Source organism: Corylus avellana, chromosome ca3, assembly GCF_901000735.1.
Source record: "Corylus avellana chromosome ca3, CavTom2PMs-1.0".
Lineage (NCBI taxonomy): Eukaryota > Viridiplantae > Streptophyta > Magnoliopsida > Fagales > Betulaceae > Corylus > Corylus avellana.
Genome location: NC_081543.1, coordinates 12,509,041 through 12,529,084, shown reverse-complemented (window position 1 = coordinate 12,529,084; position 20,044 = coordinate 12,509,041). Strand labels below are relative to the sequence as shown.

The following is a 20,044-nucleotide window of genomic DNA, read 5'->3' as shown; positions in this document are numbered from 1 at the left end:
GAGCAATTCAATATAAAATAATACTTCAGGGATCTCTAAGGCATTTTCCCTAAAAATAATTGGGTAATTCCTGCAAATAGGCACTATTTCATTATAAACGATTATTTTATCTTTTCCTTGACAACCAAGACCCACCATTTCCAAAGTCATTTTCCTTGTCATCGTCTTCGTACCATTAACGGTGCTCATATATATATATCAAATCACTTTCACACTATTTCACCCAGAAGATATACTTCTTTCTTGGAACAATTTTTCATCATCAGCTTCCAATCATTACTGTTTTGTTTAGAGCAAAAAGTAGTTGGAAATGGGTCGACCTTTTTGTTGCATTACTGCCTTATATTTTCTGCTAATCTTCAATCTTACTATATCAACTGGTATGTATATTCGATTTATTACATATATAGCTATATATATATAGAGAGAGAGTTGGAACAATTTTCCATATATGTTTGATCCATTAACGTTGTTTAGTATTGACACAGATGCAGGAATTGTCGGAGTAAATTATGGGATGCAGGGGAACAACCTCCCGCCACCAATCCAGGTTGTTGCACTCCTGAAATCAAGGAGTATAACACGGCTTCGCCTTTTCTTCCCCGATCATGACGCCCTTCAAGCTTTACAGAATTCAGGAATTGAGGTCATCCTTGGAACACTAAACCAGGATCTCCAAATGCTTGGGAGCGACCTTTCATTCGCCAAAAACTGGGTTAACACCAATGTGATTCCATATTCCAAAACGATTCGTTTTCGTTGCATATCGGCCGGCAAGGAAGTCATCCCCTGATACTTAGCAGCTTATGTTTTTCCGGCCATGAAGAATCTAAAAGCAGCATTAGATGCCGCTGAAGCAGCCTATAATATCCCAGTAAGTACTTGTGCGTCAACCGCGATTCTCGGGCTTTCATACCCGCCTTCAAAAGGGGAATTCTCGAAAGATGTGATTTCAGTGATGAGATCAATAGCAGGTTTCTTGGCAGCAAATGGAAGCCCTCTGCTTGTGAATGTGTATCCTTACTTTGCGTACATAAATAATCAGCAACAGATTCCCTTATCTTACGCGCTATTTAAGAGCACCAAAGTGGTGGTGAGAGATGGAGGGCTCAAGTATAGGAACCTCTTCGACGCTATGACTGATGCTGTTTACTCGGCGCTGGAGAAGGTGGGCGGTGGCTCTGTTCCGATTGTTGTGTCGGAGACTGGATGGCCATCCAAAGACGAAAGCGGCGGCGTTGCAACCATCGGTAATGCCAGAATGTATAATAAGAACCTGATTGCGCATGTATCAGGGGCTTCTGGTACACCAAAGAGGCCCGGGAATAGCACTGACGCTTATATTTTTGCCATTTTCAATGAGAATCTCAAGCCTCCGGGGACTGATCGAGCAGAACTTTGGGTTGTTCTACCCCAATATGACAGAGGTGTACCCTATTGATTTTAAGTGATTATCGGCCTTATTCAGGGCGTTGATTTAGTCTCATCCAGAATCATGATCTTTCCTTATTTTTCTAATGCATCTGCACCTAGAGAGGCTGTTAAATTGGAATATAAAAGCTTACCGAATGAAGCACCAAGGATAAAACTAGACTTCTGCGATCAAAGCCTTGTGTGAGATTTGTGTTAAACGTGGTTAATTTTTGGGTTAGAAAATCCCTTAGTAAAATCTATGAGCCATGAAAAAAAAAAAAAAAACAACCATCGGTAAAATCTTAGCAATTCAACAAAATTACAGCAGATATATAGTAGTTTACACTACCACAAAGAAGCTAGGTCCGTTTTAATGAATAATGACGTAGATATAAACAAAAGGATTGAATTCCCTAAAATTAGACTACCCAAATTTCATTGAAATTCTGAAAGTTTAAGAGAGTACGTTGCAGGGCTCACTGCCCTAGACATTCTAGGGTGCAAGTCTATGTAGTAGGCGGATCCCACGACCTGGAGTCGAATGTCAAACAATTTGCTACTTCGATTTCTAGGAATTTAGACAATAAATGTGAAAGCGTCCTTATGAAGTCCGTCTGTCTAAGCAAGTGGTAGCCCAAGACTTACTGATGCAGATCAGATGAAGATGGTAGAAGGGTCCGTTCGAAGTCTCGTTCGATGTCCCATTCGAACCCCGTTCAAACGGCCCTATGTTATTTTCGCATTTTCTATGTTTTAAGTCAAGCCCCGTTCAAACGGTATTATGTCCCATTTGAACGCATAGCCGTAGGTTTTTAATAACCGACTTTAATTAGTGTTTTATTAGGTTTTGGGTTTTAGGAGTCTTTATTTTGTGTTTTATTAGGTTTTGGGGGTCTATAAATATATGTTTATAGCTTCTAGAAAAGAAGTTGTTTAATTATGAATCAGTTTTTTATCCATAAGAATACTCAGGGTTGAGTTTATTCCTTTATTTCCTTCAAATCATAAATAGACTTTATAGTTTTACGAAGAATTCTTAGATCTTTGATAAACTAAAGATCTAGAATTATTTATCCGTTCTTTTCTTGTTGTTACTCGTTGCAGCTCACTAAGTCGTGCAGCATCACTTATTCAGATATGTGAGTTTTATAGGGGTTCTCTCACATTTGTTGTCTCAATTACAAACAATTCAGATAGCAAAATTACTAAAAATCTCTATCCTTACAATCTCATTTTTTAAAATTTGGCCAGCCTAATTTAAAGGGATATTCATCCTAAAGAAACATTCCAATAGGGTTGGGCAGGAGGGATAGCACTATCCCAATGTACTCTTATTTTCATTCTTTATGTGTATTTTTCAATTTGCTCAGAAAAAACAAAAACACGAAAGCAAAACATGCTAGTTACTTGTCGGACTCGGTAACCTGGGACCCAAGGAATTCACTTTCATGCTACTGGTACGGTTCCGCGAGTCCAATTCCTGTGACAGCTTTTATGACCGACTTCCATTCCTGGGCAGACAAGGAAATCCAGATTCACAGAGAATACACCTTCTTTTTTTTTTTTTTAACTTATATATATTCCTCTTCCAAAAAAAAAAGGTTTAGCCGCTATATAATCACCATAGACAAGAGAACCCATAAGCTTTTTCTAGTAAAAAGAGCCAAGAATCATAGGAACGATGGATCCTCTATATATTGATCCTAATTATAACGAAGATAGTTTGGAGCTTCATGTAGCAATCGGTTGTTTTATATTTATACTGTTACTTTCCTACTTTCTTGACACTTTCGTACTCCCAATATTAAAAGCATTCTTCCTTCCTGTTGCTGGGCCAAGAGTCAACAACCATGAAATAGATCAATTTATGCCGCCTGTTATGGTGCAAATTAGCAGCAGTGACGACCATGAATATGGTGGCGGCCGCAACTGTGTGATTTGCTTGGAAGAATTCAAGGATAAGGAATGGTGCCGATTCTTTCCTCACTGCAACCACAAGTTTCATGTGCCGTGCATTGATGCTTGGCTGGAGTGCCCAAATCTTAGTTGCCCACTTTGCCGTAATTCCCTAGAAGATGATCATGCAATATTGGCTAATGTTATACTGGGGATGATCTTCTTTGAATGATCGGTTGATTTTGTAAACTTTTATGTGTTTTTTCTCTGTGATCTTGTTTAAAGTAGGAGATCGAAGAATATCCATGTTGCTTGATAATATGGTAAAAGATGTGTTGGATTCTAGGTTTGCTAATTTGGTGCCTAAAACACTTTGATGTAATTTGAATTAAGTTTAGACAAGTTTTGTGCTTAGGAGTTTTCATAATACTTCCAAGGCAAAATTATATTTAGTCGTTAAGTTTTTATTTGATTTGAATTTAGTCCAATAAAGGTTTTAGGTTTTGTCTAGGTTTAAAATAGGTCTCTCTATTACTTTATTATCAAAGGTAAAATTAACAATTAACAGTTTATCGACGAAGCCAAAATCTTTTATTACACGTCCATGGACACACCTTTAGGCCATAATGCAGTGTGTTAAGAAAGGTTTCTTTGTTTCCCGTGCATTCATGCAACTCATCTCTTAGATTTTTTTTTGGTTAAACCACGCAAATCGTTTTTCTTTACAAAAAGCCTTTAGTCACCAGAGTTTTGAGATTATAAGAGGAAACTCGATAAAAGAATTGCCCAAAGATTTTGAAGCTACTGCGGTAGAAACAAACGGATCGTTTGTTTCGTATAAGTGTATTATTCGTTACATACATGTCTTATTTGTAATCAAATTCTTTTATAGTTGATGAAGTTTTTTAAGTTTGACTACTCCAAAATAGTTTTACTTTTAAAGAGTTCTTCAAATATTCAGCCCTACGTATTCAATTATTGATTTTAGATGAAAGAGATAATACAAAATGACATTTATCATTTAAAAAGCCAAAAATGCTTCTTCAAGAATCCACAATTACTTATTTTTTGGTGTAAGCCTATTCTGTTGTTTTCGTAATTATTTTATGTTTTCAAAATTAAAATAGCTTTTGAAAGTATATTTGGATAGTTCGAAAAATATAAAACAGAATTCAGAAAACATGTTGGCTACGGCCGTAGAGTTGATTTCATTCTCAAAAAACACTGAATCTGTTTTGAAACATAATTTGGATGTGTGATTTTAATGGTTTGTTTTCACGTAAATCAAGGGAAGCCAAGGAGCCAGCAGGCCCAGCACATCATATGGTAATGGAGATCAACTACTCAGTTGATCCAACGGTGGGCTTTCGTCCCACTGAAAAATTGGACTTTAAACTAAAAGGACACATGGCACTATAAAAACTAAAAGACACGCAAAGAAAGCCGCAGCCAATTTTCGAGTACATCACGATTGTAGGGGCGGCATATACTCCCTCACTTTCAACCAAATGATTAGAAAAAGAAAAAAAAAATTGCTGTAGATGAAGAACAAAGTACGTGTGAATATCAAGAGCTTCTACCCTTCTAGAGAGTATAAAAAGTATATGATTCATCTTCAAAAAAAGACAAATTCAAACAAGGAAAATGTAAGACGAATTCATTTCAACTGTCAAATGAGTAAAATCAGTAAATAGGGTACACATCTGTCATATTGGGGTAGAACAACCCAAAGTTCTGCTCAGTCCCCGGAGGCTTGAGATTCTCGTTAAAAATGGCAAAAATATAAGACTCTGTGCTATTCCCTGGCCTCTTTGGTGTACCAGAAGCCCCTGATACATGCGCAATCAGGTTCTTATTATACATTCTGGCATTACCGATGGTTGCAACGCCGCCGTTTTCGTCTTTGGATGGCCATCCAGTCTCCGACACAACAATCGGAACAGAGCCACCGCCCACCTTCTCCAGCGCCGAGTAAACAGCATCGGCCATAGCGTCGAAGAGGTTCCTATACTTAAGCCCTCCATCTCTCACCACCACTTTGGTGCTCTCAAATAGCGCGTAGGATAACGGAATCTGTTGCTGATTATTTACGTATGCAAAGTAAGGATACACATTCAGAAGCAGAGGGCTTCCATTTGCTGCCAAGAAACCTGCTATTGATCTCATCACAGAAATCACATCTTTCGAAAATTCCCCTTTTGAAGGAGGGTATGAAAGCCCGAGAATCGCGGTTGACGTGCAAGTACTTACTGGGATATTATAGGCTACTTCAGCGGCATCTAATGCTGCTTTTAGATTCTTCATGGCCGGAAAAACATAGGCTGCCAAGTCGCCGGGGATGACTTCGTTGCCGGCCGATAGGCAACGAAAACGAATCGTTTTGGAATATGGAATCACATTGGTGTTAACCCAGTTTTTGGCGAATGAAAGGTCGCTCCCAAGCATTTGGAGATCCTGGTTTAATGTTCCAAGGATGACTTCAATTCCTGAATTCTGTAAAGCTTGAAGGGCGTCATGAATGGGGTGGAAAAGGCGAAGCCGTGTTATACGCCTTGATTTCAGGAGTGCAACAACCTGGATTGGTGGCGGGAGGTTGTTCCCCTGCATCCCATAATTTACTCCGACAATTCCAGCTTCTGTGTCAAGATTAAACAACGTTAATTGATCAAACATATATGGAAAATTGTTCCAACTCTATAGCTATATATGTAATAAAGCGAATATATATGTATATATATACCAGTTGATATAGTAAGATTGAAGATTAGCAGAAAATATAAGGCAGTTATGCAGCAAAAAGGTCGACCCATTTTCCAGCTACTTTTTGCTCTAAACAAAACAGTGATTGTTGGGAGCTGACGATGAAATATTGTTCCGAAAAAAACGTATATATAGTGGGGGGAAATAGTATGAAAGTGATTTGATAATTATATGTACGTATGAGCACCTTTCATGATACAAGACACACAAAGAAACCCGGCCAACTTGGGTGAATTAAAGAATTCATCCAACTTTTTAAAGCTAACTAAACCCATGTAATACAAGACACACAAAGAAACCAAGAAAATACATGCACCAAAACACCCATTACAGAGTTTGAGAGAGTGAGAATATATAAACAGCCGAAATAATAATAAAAAATAAGAAAAACTTCACAATATTTCATCAATTTTTACGTGTTTTGATATGATACCTCAAAGTTAAAAATTTTTTAATAACTTTTAATTTCTATTCCCTCCACCTTAAATCCTAAGGAATTCTATAAAAAAAATATTAAAATACTCTCCACTTTTTTATTTACTGAATTTATCTTTGGGTTGGACAATGCAAAATCCAATCCAATTTTTTTCGATCCAAATCAATCGGAAGATTCGGCACAGCAAAAATATACGATTCACACATGCAAAAACTAAAGAGAGAATAGTCATCAAGCTTAGAAAAGTCAAGAAAAACAATGTTCCTACGAGTGTCAAAAATATGTTGCACACGTGTTCCATTAGTATATATTTATTTTTCTCAGGCTATGGTAAAAAAATAAAAAGAAGTTGAGACAACAAAGACAACAAAATAAATAAAGAATTTATTTTTCTCAGGACCTGGGACGACGGCTCTAGAGTCCTAGTCGACATCGTGGCAACAAAAAAAAAAGAAAGAAAGAGAAATATATATATATATATATTAGGATTATCCTTTGAGCAATAATTAATGACTCGACCATCAAAATCTATCTCATCCAAACATGAATTAAAAATTAATTTAGTTTTTGAAATATGAAATTAACTCTTAAATAACTTTCCAAACTTCCGAATTTTGTTTTCTAGTTTTTCAAACTATTCAAATATTATTTTCAAAATATTTTATTTTTTATTTTTTATTTTTAGAATTTTTGGAAAAAAAAAAAAAAAACGAATACAACAAAATAGACTCCAAACAAGCAAAGCTTTTCCAAATTGGAAATGTCTGAACTCATCTCTAAAGTTTATCAGTTACGTGATCTTGATTTTAAGAAAAACGATGTAATTATATATTGAGGAATAAAGAGAGCTGTCATTCTTAACTTAATTAGTATGTTTTAATGAAAATGTGAGTTAGAAACCAAACATAAAAATTAAAAATTATTACGGTCCTAATTGAGGAAAGACATTAAACATAAACAAAAGGATTGAAATTTTCTAAAATTAGAATTTCACATAAATTATAACACCCTAGAGTGGGTTGCGGGGTCCATTGTTCTAACTAGTCTAGGGTGGGAGTCCATCTAGATTCTAGCATGTGACTCGCATGAGTAATGGTAAGTACTATATTTTTATTATTGCAAAGTTGATTGTAACTTTTAAAAGGAAAAAATATATTTTAACCCTCTTAACACTATTATTCATTTTGCAATTATGTCTTCAAACTTTAAAAAGTGAAAAGGAGGCCTCATATACTACCTCATTGTGTGTCAATTGTTTGACAGTACATTTTAATTTTTCTTCCCAAAATACCTTTGATTAATAAATAAATTTTTTTAAAAAAAAAAAAATTAAGGGGGTTAATTAATATATATGAAAACGCCATCCTTTTTGGGTGTTTTTATTTAATTTTTTTTTAAATCATTTTAATTTTTTTTCAAATTGATATTTTTTAATAAATCTAATGATATTTTGGGAAGAAAAATGCAAAAATATCTAATTTGATAAGTAGTGGTAATATGAAAGGCCATAATATAACTTTTTAAAGTTTAAAAGTGTAAGTAAATGGGTGATAGTTTAAGGGGCTAAATGTATTTTCACCTTTTTGAAATTATCATTATTAAATTTGAAATAAATCACTATTAAATTTTGATTTGGAAATAAAAATAAAAAATAAAAAGTATTCCTACCACTACTCGATCAAATCCCGCCAACCCTTTCCCTCTCAAATTTGGACAACCTAGTTTGAAGAGATGTTCAGTCCTAATTAACCTAGAAACAAAGTTTCTATCCGAATTGACTTGTATTTTCCAAACAAAAGTTTACCCACTATATATACTCGGTCAACGTACGTAGACAAGAGCCCACAAACTTTTTTCTACTAAAAAGAGGCAAGAATTTTAGGAACGATGGATCATCAATATTCTCTTGATCCTCCCACTCCCAATACGAGGGTTGGCGGGGGTTGGCGGCGTGATCTCATTTTTTTTCTATTTCTGTTGTTTTTTTTCTGTTTGCTAGAGAGGATCATATACCTAATATTAACTATATTATTTGATTGTCTTGCTCGGCCAAGAATCAAGCCCCATCAAATTGATCAACTTATGCCGGCTGTTATGGTGAAAATTAGCAACGGCGGCGACAACGAATACGGCGGTGACAAGTGTGTGATTTGCTTGGAAGAATTCAAGGATGGGGAATGGTGCCGAGTGTTTCCTCACTGCAACCACGAGTTCCATGTGCCGTGCATTGATGCTTGGCTGGAGCGCCGGAATCTTACTTGCCCCGTTTGCCGTCGTTCCCTAGAAGATAATCATGCAATAACGCATAATGTTCATGGAGATAATCTTGTTTGAAAGATGGATTGTGAATTTTTTTGGTTGGGAATTAATTAGTAATTTAGTTGCTTTTACTTAATTCCCTCCTAATGTTGTTTGCACTTTGAAGATCCCTGTTTCGTAAGAATTTTTTTTGTTTTTCCAAATTTATTCTTACATGTCAACAATGTTAAATATATATGTCATTGCTCATTAATGGTTTTTTTTTTTTTTTTAAATGGAGTCCTTGTTTAATGGTAAGATAAGCATAAGTGCAAATGAACATGTCAAAAAAAAAAAAAAAAAAAAGTGCAAATGAAAGGTTAAATAAAGTGGCTATTTATTTCTCTTTTTTTTTATTTTATTAAAAAATATATATTTGCGTAAGGCGTAACAAAGCTCACTTCTCGGTGAATTGGGTTACCGAGGACTACCATTGGCATTGCCGATGGTTAGTCCCTCCTTTAAGGAGGCCACCGACGGACAGTCCCTAGCTAGCCCAGCAAGGGTGAGGATCACTAACAACGGTTTATATCAATAAAAAACAAGATGACCCTTCGTTTGTCAATTTAAAATAAAAAATTTACTTTTTGATAAAATCATTAACAAACAATTCAAATACAACATTTTTCAAATTTGAACTCAAAAAAAAAAAAAAACATTTTTTTTTTCAAACCAAAACTTAAAAATACTCTCAAAACCACCATCAAACATACCAATTCATGTTTGGATGAGATAGATTTTGATGGTCGAGTCATTATAAATTATTGCTCAAAGGATAATCCTAATATAGATTTCATTTCTCTTTCTTAATTTCTCTCTCTCTCTCTCTCTTTTTTTTTTTTTTTTTTTTTTTTGAGACGAGGTCGATCACGACAGAGCTAGAGCCGTCCCAGGTCCTTGCTCCTAGCAATATCCTGACTTTTTTATTTGTCTCAACTTCTTTTTATGTTTTTTACCTGAGAAAAATAGATATATACTAATGGAACACGTGTACAACATCTTTTTGACACTCGTAGGAACATTGTTTTTCTTGACTTTTCTAATTAAGCTTGATGGCTATTCTGCCTTTAGTTTTTGTGTGCGAATTGATTTGGATTGAAAAAATTGGATTGGATTTTGCATTGTCCAACCCAAACATAATTCAGGAAATAAAAAAAGTTCAAAGGGTATGTTGAAATTTTCGATAGCCTTGTTATAATTTAACTTTAAATCCTAATGAAATGAATAAATTGCATCAAATTAAAAGTTCAAATAATAAAATTAAAAAAATTTTATCTTTAGAATCACCTCAAAGCGTGTGAAAGTTCATAAAACTTTCTAAAGTTTTTTTTTAAAAAAATTATTTCGGCTCTTTATAATCTCACTCTCTTGAACTAAAAATTAATTTAGTTCTTGAAATATGAAATTAACTTTTAGATAACTTTCCAAACTTTGGGTATGATTTTTATTATTAATCTAACAAGAGCGACTTCTATAAGTGCCCACCAATAGAAAATGGCCACGTAAGATTATTTTACCAAATAAAATAAGCATCAAAACACTAAATTATTATGATTTTTTTATTTTTTTTTTTCTTTTTAAAGATTGTGTAGAGGGCTGGGGTGGCAGTGGTGGCTGCACCACCACCCCAGCCCATTTGGAGTGGCCGACAAGCCACCCCAAATTGGCGGAGGTGACCGCGCGGCCACCCCTAGCCCACTTGGGGTGGCCGGCGAGCCACCCACATTGGCTGGGTGGCTGCGCAGGCCACCCCATATCTGCCGGAGGTGGCCGCGTGGGCCACCCCCAGCCCTTCCCATATTCTTAAAAAAAAATTTAAAAAAAAAAAATTGAATAAACCTAAATAATCTAGTGTTTTTGTTATTATTTGGGTTTATGTAATAATTCAAGATGGCAGCTTCTTATTGGCGGGCACAAAAAAGAAAATTATTAGGTGGGTGTAATTGAAGGAGAGAGTAATTAAAGTTTTCCTGTATTTCAAAGTTTTTATCATATAAACTAAAAAACAAAATCCTATAGTTTTTCGTCCGAGATAGTAATCGTGAAGAAAAAATTATACAAAAATAATTGATTATCAAAGTTAAATTCACTTGTTGGTCTAAAAGTTTCAGAAATCAAAATAACTAAAAAATTAAATCCATAATGTTAGTTAAAAATAAGGATAATTTTTCTTATTGTTGCAATTTTGATGAAAATTGTAATTTGTAAATTCTAAAATATTAAAGAGGAAAACGAAAAGCGTTGAGGTTATAAAGTATAAACCAGCCCGGTCCTGATAATTTCAATTTACACCGTCCCTCTTCAAATTCAATTCAACGTCTCTGTTCGCATCGGTTTCGAACCAAAACCTAAAGAAACAATGGGAAAGCTGAAACCTAAAGCCAAAGAACCAAAGGAGTCTCCCCAAAGCGACGCCGTTCCGTCCTCGTCGGGCATTTTCAATACCCTATTCGGCGACGCCACGGACGACCGAAACGCTGCCGTTTCCATCTTCTCTGAAAGCAACCCCTATCGGAGAAAGCCCCAAGAATCATTGGGGTTTGCTCCGGCTGAGTCTCTCAGAAGCCCCAACGACGTCGTCTTTGAAAACTCTAATCTTGACGGTGAGCCGAAGAAGAAGAGGAATAGGGGCAAGGAGAAAAATCCTAACCCTAGTCTCGATTCGTATACGATCCCTGAAGCTTCGGAGGCACCATTGAGGGCGAAGAAAGCAAAGGAAGAGAAACCACAAAAACCGAATCTTGGAGCTGAATCTAACGGTGCGTTTGAGGGCGACAAGGGTGGAAACCCTAATTTGGCTTCTGGGTCAAATGGGCCGTCGAAGAAAGACAAAGGGAAGAAACCCCAAAACCCTAATCTTGAGAACGAAAATGATAGAGAACCTAATTTGGGTTCTGAGTCCGATGGGGCATTGAAGAAAGACGAAGGGAACGGCTCTAAGTTGGGTCCCAAATCGGACGGAGAGAACACTATTTTGGGTGCGAAGAAGAAGAGGAAGAGAGATGAGCTTGAGAGAGAATACGAGGCGAAGAAGTACGGCGTGGCGGCGGAGGAAGAGGAGAGAGAGAAGAAGAAACTTGTGGGGGAGAAGAGGAAAACAGTGGATAATGTGGAGGATTTGGTGGTTTCGCCTGAAGGTTATGACGACGAGAGCAAGCTTTTGAGGACTGTGTTTGTTGGGAACTTGCCGCTAAAGGTGAAGAAGAAGGCTCTTGTTAAGGAATTCAAACAATTTGGGGAGGTGGAGTCTGTGAGGATCCGCTCCGTGCCCATCTTGGATGTGAGTGTTCCATGATTGTGTTCAAACAATTCGAGAAATGGATGTTAGAAACCCTATATTTTATTTCCTTAATAAGTTGTAATATTAAACAGATATGTGATTTATGCCAATGATTTTTGTTTTGCAGACTAAAAGGCCGAGAAAGGAAGCGATCATTACAAAGCAAATCAATGAAACTGCTGACAGGTGAGGATTTTGAATCTCATTGTTGTTTGGATTTTCTACTAGTTTGGCTGATTAAACTTGTTTGAATGTTTTCATTTTAAGCTTTTTATCGTTTTGGTACTCATTTTATGTTGACCATTGATTTTGGGTTGGTTGGTTGTATATATTTTTTTTTGACTTTGCTTTACTGTATTGAAATTTTCGTTTCTTTTTATTTATCTTGGTAATTTCATCTTTTTCAGTCGAAAATAAATTTTCTATCTTTACATGAATGAGGCAATATGCTTTTCCTTATCGATAGCTTCTACATAGAATTTATGTTTAAGCTGAAGAAGGTAGTCTTTCCTTTACATCGATTAATTGATAATTGAAACACGATTGCTATGATTTGTTGTTGATGCTATTATATGTTCTTTTTAATTTTTTGTTGTTTCTTCATCTGTCATTTTGCTTATGGCAAAGCTTCTTATTGCAGTGTCCATGCTTACATTGTTTTTAAAACTGAGGAATCCACTAACGCTTCTCTCTCCCATAACATGGCTGTGGTATGTTCTTATCTCAAGTCTTGGCAATCAGCATCATGTTCTGTGTGAAATTTAATATTTATGCCATTTTAATTTTTTAGTGTAAGTTACTAGGTGTTGATGTTTTCTTTAACTGATGATAGGTTGGAGGAAATCACATCCGTGTTGATAGGGCATGCCCGCCTCGTAAGAAGCTGAAAGGGGAGAATGATTCACTTTATGATAACAAGAGAACTGTTTTTGTGGGTAACCTCCCATATGATGTAAAGGTAATTTACTTACATTGATTTTTGTATGTATGTGCTCATAATTATACTTGTGTTGTTATTGAAGTCTGGACATATGTTCCTTTTTCATTATTTTACAGGATGAAGAACTTTATCGGTTGTTTTCTGGTATTGACAATGTGGGATCCTCCATTGAAGCCATTCGGGTCATTAGACATCCTCATATGCATCTCGGAAAGGGTATTGCCTATGTCTTGTTTAAAACAAGGGTATGATCTTTTAATCTCATATTTAGCAGTTAGTTTCATTGAAATTCTTTTATCTATTTGTGGATGCTTGATGAGTTTGTAAAATGCTTAAAACCATTGTAGCGAGAATAATTATGGAATTTGTACCTTCATACTTAGTTGAAATTGAGTTACTCCTGAAGTAATGTTTATGCGAGTTGAAGAAAGTTCAAAACTGCTTGCGATCTTCTCTAATTTCAATGCTATTGGCGTTTGCTTCTGTTTTGGTATTCTTATGCTATTATACAAAGTTTACTATTGTGTATCCAGTCTGACACATAATTTAATGTTACCACTCACCACGGGATGTCACCTTAACATGGATACCATGAGAGTTGGAGTTGAGATCTATAATTCACAGCAAGGGATGGTCGTAGGGACTTGTCTTTTTTTCGGCAGAATTCTTCTTAACAACTCAGTTGTGGAAGTATTTCTAAAGGCTTGCAACTTTGTTGTGTCATTAAATGTTTGTGGACATCTTTGGAGGTTGAGACTTCCATCTGAAATGCTTCATTTTCTTTGTTTTGTGATGTCAATTGGAGTCGTATTTGGAGATAAAGGTAGGGTATTATCAGTAAAGGGAATTGCTTGGGATAGAATTGGTTGGAATATCTTGACTGTTTTTTTTTACAATATCTTGCATGATTTTCTCTTAGCTGGCAAGATTTAATTGGTGGGATTAGTTTCCTAGAGTCTTCCCCCAATCTTCTCCCAAACTCCATAGGCATACAGATTTTGCTAGAAGGGTTCTAGGAGAGCTTGCCTTCATCTCCTTGTGAACGATGGCTGCAATGCTTTTTGTAAAGGTTAAAGATAGTTAAAAGAACTGTGATTAACTTAGGGGCAAATGTAGACTGAGAAGCAGGAAAACCTGATGAACCTGTAACTGAATATTTAGAATGTTCATGAAATTTTCTAAAGTTCCATTGTTATTTTTAAAATATTGTATAGCCATTAAGTAATTACACCACAATTTACATGTTGTATTTGTAGGAAGCTGCAAATTTGGTTGTTAAGAAACGGAACTTGAAGCTTCGGGATCGAGAGCTGAGGGTCTTCCATGCAACAAAAAGTTCCACCCCATCTAAGAGATCAAATCCATCATCTGCTCAGGCCGCCAATTCTCCTGCCAAGAGGCTGGCACTGGATCCTAGGACTCCAGAGAGCAGTAAGAGGGCAAATATGAAGGCTCCTCCCCCCGTGTCGTCCTACCAGGGCTTGCGTGCAAGCAAATCTGGTGTCCAAAAGAAAGTTCATCAGGAGAAAAGAAAGTTCATCAGGCCAGGCAGTCTGAATTCTAAGAGTCAGAAAGGGGTGAAGCCAAAAGAACGGCATGGGAAAAGACCATCGGTTGCTGCCAGAAAGGCAAAAGCAAACGTGCTCAAGGATGGTGGTGGTTCAAGAGGAGCAGGGATGAAACGCAAGCTAGATAGCCGAACTCCCGAGAGCTTCCAGCGGAACAAGAAGGCCAAGAAATTTAAGTAGGAATACGAAAAGAGATGCTGTTGATGTTGTATGTTGAAGAGGATTAAGACATGGGTGTATCAACTCCCTGTTTTTTAGGTGTCATCCTTGCACCCTGCTTGGGTGTATTAATTAACTATTTGGAAATTCTTTTTATTGCAATGGAAAGTAAAAGTTGCTTGAATCACAAAACTATTGGAATAATTTTTTGTTTTTTTTAATGCTTTGTATTTCCTTGTTCATATTCCTTTTAAACTTTTCCTCTTTTCAATTTAAAATCATATATTGGTATGTTTGATAATGATTTCGAAAGTAATTCAACTATTCAGACTACTTTTCTTCAATGGTAAATTAAAGCTAATTCCCGGAATACAACATACATGTTGTTAAGAGATCTGTTATTATAGATAAGAGTTGAAAGAATAGAAAAAATAGCATTTCTCTTGTTTGCTGCCAGTTGTTCCTTTATAGACGTACTCACATATCTGTATAAGAAAACAATTATTGTCTTTGATTAGTTGATTCTGATGTGATTTGCAATTGGTTTTTGTTATGTTATTGGTGCCATTTTTTTTTTTTTTTTTTCTACTTGATCCATCAATACCAGGTCATACTCTCTCTTTTCTAATTCAAATATTTAATTTAGTTTAATTTTTTCACTTGAATAAAAATAGAATTGGGTTGTTTAAAGATAATATACTACGTCACATGACACATTGACACCTAATAAGTGTATAACGTGAAGGAATAGTACACTCAACAACAAGTACATTGCCTGAAGAGGAATGAGATTGACCATGAAACTTTAACAAGTGCATTACGGAAATGAAGAATATACTTTACGAACACATTACCAAAAGGGGAGGATAACGTTGACCACAATCTAACTAAATTAGAAATATAGGAAACGAAGAAACCAATTAGTAAATCACCAAAAATATAATTAGCATGTGATATTATATTTCGACCAACCCAAGTTTGTTATTCATTCATGAACATCTAATGGAATTAGCCACTCAACTCGCTTTTAGGTCTGTTGGTTTGGTACAGTTACAACCCAAGGACTAAATAAGTAATTTTCTCTATTTTAAATAAAATTATCTTCTTTCCCCAGTTGAAAAAAAAGGTAACAAATTCTCTTCAAGGACTTGAGCACAAAACATGGGATCAAGCGCAACCAATCAGCGCCACAAACAAAGTCGTAATCTGCCAATTTCAACCAATTCATTTCTAAGTATCTAATAAATCACCTACATGTCCCATTTGCAGACGACGCCCAGAAACAATCGATGAAAAACATAAAACTATGATAAATCTACCCCAACAGAGAGGCTGTCATTTTACACAATGTTTCACTAACAACAATATACATCTCTAAATCTGCAGATTTGATACTTAAATTGAAACTGAATTTAACTTCCAACCGCCACGCCTCGCCTCAGAAACGCAACAATAAACATAACACAACGTAGCAATTTCAGCCTGCAACTTCCCCACATTATCATCTCCAGTGGCTACAGCATCGGCAATGAAATCCACAAGCTGATAGGCAGCCATATATTGTTTTTTATTTGAGGCTGTTCTGTACAGAAATGTAGTGAAACTCAAATGGCCGCCAGGAAAACAAGGGCCCCCTTGTACGTTAAGCCAATTTGGCCAGTAGATTGCTACGGTGTACTCTTGCCCACCAGGGTGGGGGTAACAGAGACAATTCCAATGAGGAATAGAGTAGCAATTGATTGGAAGTCATAGAGATCCCCTATGGATTGCAACTCTCCAAGAGTTAGTCCAGCCTGCATATATACCAAGAGAGTCAGTAATATTTAAGCACTACCAATAGAACGTAAATTCCTACATGAGTGATATTAGAGCCTAATAATCCAAGAACACAGAATAAACTATTTGTAGTGTAGCTTGTTCAACTAATCAAGACCTGAAAATCTCACTTGATGGCTTGGGCTCCCTGACTTCTTGCATAGAAGTCAACTGGGTTCCCCCAAAACAAACTAGACAATAAGATAATGATGTTCACAAAACCTCATATGAGGCAACCCTAAATTCAGTTGGTGCTATGACCACAAACTTTCGCTGCCTAGATCAGTATTAAACACAAACATTCAAGGTTTTACAATATTCAAAAGATAAATTACCCTGACAGTGACAAAAGCCGCAGGTATGAGGCCGACTAAGGTTGCCAGTAAAAAAGTATGATACGGCACATCAACAATTGGAGAAGCAAAATTGATAAACGTATTTGGCAATGTCGGAGTCAATCTTAGAAAAAGCATGTAGTTCAACAGACGCTTTTTTCTTTTAGCCACCTGGAAGTAAAAAAATAGTAATAATCTTGTTACAACCTGATAATTAATAGAGCCAAAGCAGTTACCAGGGGAATTGAGATTCACCTGGGCTTGAAAGAACTTTAGCTTGTCAGGCCAAAGACAGGAGAGAATAGGCCGGCCAATCATCTTTGATAAGAAATAGCATGAAGAAGCACCAGCAGTGGCAGTGAAGACAACCAGAGCTACACCTTTGAAGACTCCAAAAAGGGCTCCGGCCAGCAATGACATGAACACAGTCCCCGGAATCATAAATGTCTGCATGAAAATATAAACCATGCAGTACCCAACCAGGACTTGTGCAGTATAGTCACTTGTGTAACTCTCTAGGTGATCTCTATGGAACAAGAAGGGGAAACAAAAAGAATTATCAATGTAGCATTCCACAATCTCTGCATAAATCAAGCACTAATAGCAGGGGACAAATATCATCTCCAATCAAGGGGAAAGTTTTCTGATAACAAGAACAAAGCTAAGATCCATAAAAGAAACATAAAAATAAAGTACTAGCAATGTATATCAGATCGCATCTGTCAATAGCTACAAGATGATTGTAACTCCAGCAAAGTGCCAAAGGTAGGTTGACTTCCATAATTTTTCTAACATTCAGTCAAATACTAGGGGCCATTGTGCGGTGTAATGGTAAAGTTTCAGGCTGTTCAATGCAAGTGTGTGCAATTGAATCTTGAGAGTGGCCAGTTCATGTAAAATATGGTAGGACCAAATCCAAGCATCCTAAGAGCCCACTTAGGAAGGAACAGCACTGGGTAATTGACCTCTTTTTCAGTCAAATGCTCATTCATTTCACCACAGGCAACAAACTTATGTATGCACAACTTAGTTGCCCTCATCCTCCTTCCGTTCAGTGGCATCCGTACCACATTAAGCTGACCAAGTGTCCTATCTAGGAGAACATTTGGTACCTAATATCAAATATCTATCCAAATTACCCTAGAATCCAATTCAACGTCCTAAACACACAAGGCAGAGGAAAGTAACTTATCTGTCTGCACAACCTAGTAGGTATAAGGAACAACTTTTTTTTTTTTTTGGCAAATGAATTGGTATTCTGCATCCACACGTTGCTTAAGAAAATAAAGGGGACAAAAAAACCAATATGAGGGGAGGAACAACGAGTCAACAACCAATCTATTTTTGTCTAGAAAATCTTTCTGGAGACCATCAAGTCTACAATTACAGCACTAAGCTCAAACATGCTGACCCACCAAACTGCTGCTGATCGTACTTGAAGACTAGGATACTTTCCATATGAACTTTATTTCTATTTCTAATTCCAATTAGATGGTAGTGAGTAGAGGCAAGCCAAGGAATCCATGATAAGCCAAAATGAAGAGTCATTATACAGGTGTTAACCTTACAATAACCTGAATCAGATAAACAAGTACGTTGACTAGTTCTCCAAGCCAATTTCAATTCAACCCACAATTTCAATTCAGATAATCAAGTACGTTTACTAGCGTGATCTAGACTGAAGAAAATGTAAAAAATCTTGCTCAAATCCAAGTGAGAAAGCAAACCCATTATCTTTTTCATATTAACCAGTTTTTTTTCTACTACTTTCAATTAATCAAGAAAAAATTTACAATGCTTTAGAAATCTAGGAAAAAATCATAACTTTTTAATTGAGTTATATCTGGCAAAAGGAAAAAAAAAAATGCTTTACATCTAAAACCAATGCTTCTCTACTCAGTTTCTGCTGAAATAGAGCTGTGATAGACCAACATTCATTCATGCAAAAAACCCAAATCAGACCCACAAGCAGAAATGCTAACATTCTCAATACCCCACCTCCATCGTGATGCATTATGACCCCAAAAATCATAATAAACTCATAAAATTAGATCCTTGATCAGATTCAATCACAAAACCAAATCTCCCAATAAAAACGAGTTCCTGAAAATAAAATCCCTTGAAAATTCAAATTTTTTTTTTCTCCGAGACCCCAATCCCATGTCTCCAAGGAAATTTTCTTGCATATAGAACCAATTTTGGTTCATGCAATCATTAAATTACAATACTCCCCCCAAAAAAGTTATAATTTCTCCAAAATGGAAATAAAAAACGAAAGGGAAAAAACGATAATAAGAAAAATTACCGGAGGATTTGAAGATCTTCGAGGGTACGAGGGAGCTTAAGGAAGCTGTAATCAGATGCTGGCATGGTCAGGTACACACAGAGAAGACCCACCACGAAGCCCAACACCACGGTGGAAGCCGCCGCCACCTCCCAAACGCTCAATGGAAACTTCGATGCCACAGCCTCCACCTCCCCACTGCTCTTCTCTCCCTTTCCCATCTCCATAAATTCCTTTTCCTTTCCTTTGGAGAGAGAGCGAGGAAATGGGTACCCCTCAATCGCTTTGCTTGCTTCTGGGTCACTTCCTTTCCCTTGAGATTGTTGTTTGAATGCTTCTTCTTCCTCCTCCTCTTCTTTCCTTTCTCTCTCTCTTTATCTTATGGTGAGAGAGAGTGAAAGAGAGAAGGACAAAGAATATTCGCCGCTCTGTTAGAGAGATTAAAACCAAAAAGAAATCTCATCGCCGAAAATTTCTTTTGAACTTGTACGTTTTTCCTTAGCTTATTCATCTTCATAATTTCTTCTCTTAATTATTATCGTATCATCATAAGAATTCTTAAAATATTTTATTATAATAAATCTTTTTATCATTATTTTTAATGTAAATAATTATCGCCTAATTTCTACAAAAAAAGAAAATAAAGTATACTGATTTTCTTTCTCAGTTTGTTAAGTTTTTTTTTCCTTTTTTTTTTTTTTTTTTTTCTTCTTGTTCTCTCAATTATGAAGATTGAAGAGTCGGTATCAATGGGTTAGGTGGAAGTTTTACCAGACTATATAACTTCCATTCAATTCCCCTCCCTTCACACATCCTCAAACATGAAAGGCATTGCATGAAAATCATATTGTATTTTACGA

The 20,044-nt window shown here is 36.2% G+C and overlaps 4 protein-coding genes and 1 pseudogene across 4 annotated transcripts; 3 read left to right on the top strand and 2 right to left on the bottom strand.

Moving 5' to 3' along the window:
• The first annotated feature begins 310 nt into the window (after positions 1 to 310).
• LOC132174110 (putative glucan endo-1,3-beta-glucosidase GVI) lies at positions 311 to 1,451 on the top strand (annotated as a pseudogene).
• Positions 1,452 to 3,094: 1,643 nt separating this feature from the next.
• On the top strand, positions 3,095 to 3,541 carry LOC132174109 (RING-H2 finger protein ATL14-like). The gene has a single exon (XM_059585810.1). The coding sequence runs from the start codon at positions 3,095 to 3,097 to the stop codon at positions 3,539 to 3,541; it is 447 nt and encodes a 148-aa protein (XP_059441793.1).
• A 1,451-nt stretch (positions 3,542 to 4,992) lies between these two features.
• Positions 4,993 to 6,119, bottom strand: LOC132176671 (putative glucan endo-1,3-beta-glucosidase GVI). The gene is made up of 2 exons (XM_059588942.1): positions 6,050 to 6,119; positions 4,993 to 5,945 (listed from the first exon to the last, which is right to left on the bottom strand). Exons 1-2 carry the CDS (start codon positions 6,117 to 6,119, stop codon positions 4,993 to 4,995), a joined length of 1,023 nt encoding a protein of 340 aa, XP_059444925.1.
• A 4,958-nt stretch (positions 6,120 to 11,077) lies between these two features.
• On the top strand, positions 11,078 to 14,934 carry LOC132175727 (uncharacterized). Its single transcript, XM_059587754.1, has 6 exons — positions 11,078 to 12,083; positions 12,211 to 12,269; positions 12,724 to 12,793; positions 12,916 to 13,041; positions 13,140 to 13,268; positions 14,280 to 14,934. Exons 1-6 carry the CDS (start codon positions 11,163 to 11,165, stop codon positions 14,769 to 14,771), a joined length of 1,797 nt encoding a protein of 598 aa, XP_059443737.1. The 5' UTR covers positions 11,078 to 11,162; the 3' UTR covers positions 14,772 to 14,934.
• Positions 14,935 to 15,952: 1,018 nt separating this feature from the next.
• On the bottom strand, positions 15,953 to 19,658 carry LOC132176117 (uncharacterized membrane protein At4g09580). The gene is made up of 4 exons (XM_059588245.1): positions 19,206 to 19,658; positions 17,156 to 17,426; positions 16,901 to 17,071; positions 15,953 to 16,543 (listed from the first exon to the last, which is right to left on the bottom strand). Exons 1-4 carry the CDS (start codon positions 19,409 to 19,411, stop codon positions 16,418 to 16,420), a joined length of 774 nt encoding a protein of 257 aa, XP_059444228.1. The 5' UTR covers positions 19,412 to 19,658; the 3' UTR covers positions 15,953 to 16,417.
• Positions 19,659 to 20,044: the final 386 nt, after the last annotated feature.

What these genes read in the sequence shown, in the direction of transcription:
- LOC132174109 (XM_059585810.1), top strand. Translation starts at nt 3,095, where the DNA reads ATGGATCCTCTATATATTGATCCTAATTATAACGAAGATAGTTTGGAG.
- LOC132176671 (XM_059588942.1), bottom strand. Translation starts at nt 6,119, where the DNA reads ATGGGTCGACCTTTTTGCTGCATAACTGCCTTATATTTTCTGCTAATC. An exon ending in CAATCTTACTATATCAACTG is followed by an intron (nt 5,946 to 6,049) that starts GTATATATATAC and finishes ATCTTGACACAG; the next exon opens with AAGCTGGAATTGTCGGAGTA.
- LOC132175727 (XM_059587754.1), top strand. Translation starts at nt 11,163, where the DNA reads ATGGGAAAGCTGAAACCTAAAGCCAAAGAACCAAAGGAGTCTCCCCAA. An exon ending in ATCAATGAAACTGCTGACAG is followed by an intron (nt 12,270 to 12,723) that starts GTGAGGATTTTG and finishes TTCTTATTGCAG; the next exon opens with TGTCCATGCTTACATTGTTT. An exon ending in ATGTCTTGTTTAAAACAAGG is followed by an intron (nt 13,269 to 14,279) that starts GTATGATCTTTT and finishes TTGTATTTGTAG; the next exon opens with GAAGCTGCAAATTTGGTTGT.
- LOC132176117 (XM_059588245.1), bottom strand. Translation starts at nt 19,411, where the DNA reads ATGGAGATGGGAAAGGGAGAGAAGAGCAGTGGGGAGGTGGAGGCTGTG. An exon ending in TAAAGTTCTTTCAAGCCCAG is followed by an intron (nt 17,072 to 17,155) that starts GTGAATCTCAAT and finishes TTTTACTTCCAG; the next exon opens with GTGGCTAAAAGAAAAAAGCG. An exon ending in CGGCTTTTGTCACTGTCAGG is followed by an intron (nt 16,544 to 16,900) that starts GTAATTTATCTT and finishes GTATATATGCAG; the next exon opens with GCTGGACTAACTCTTGGAGA.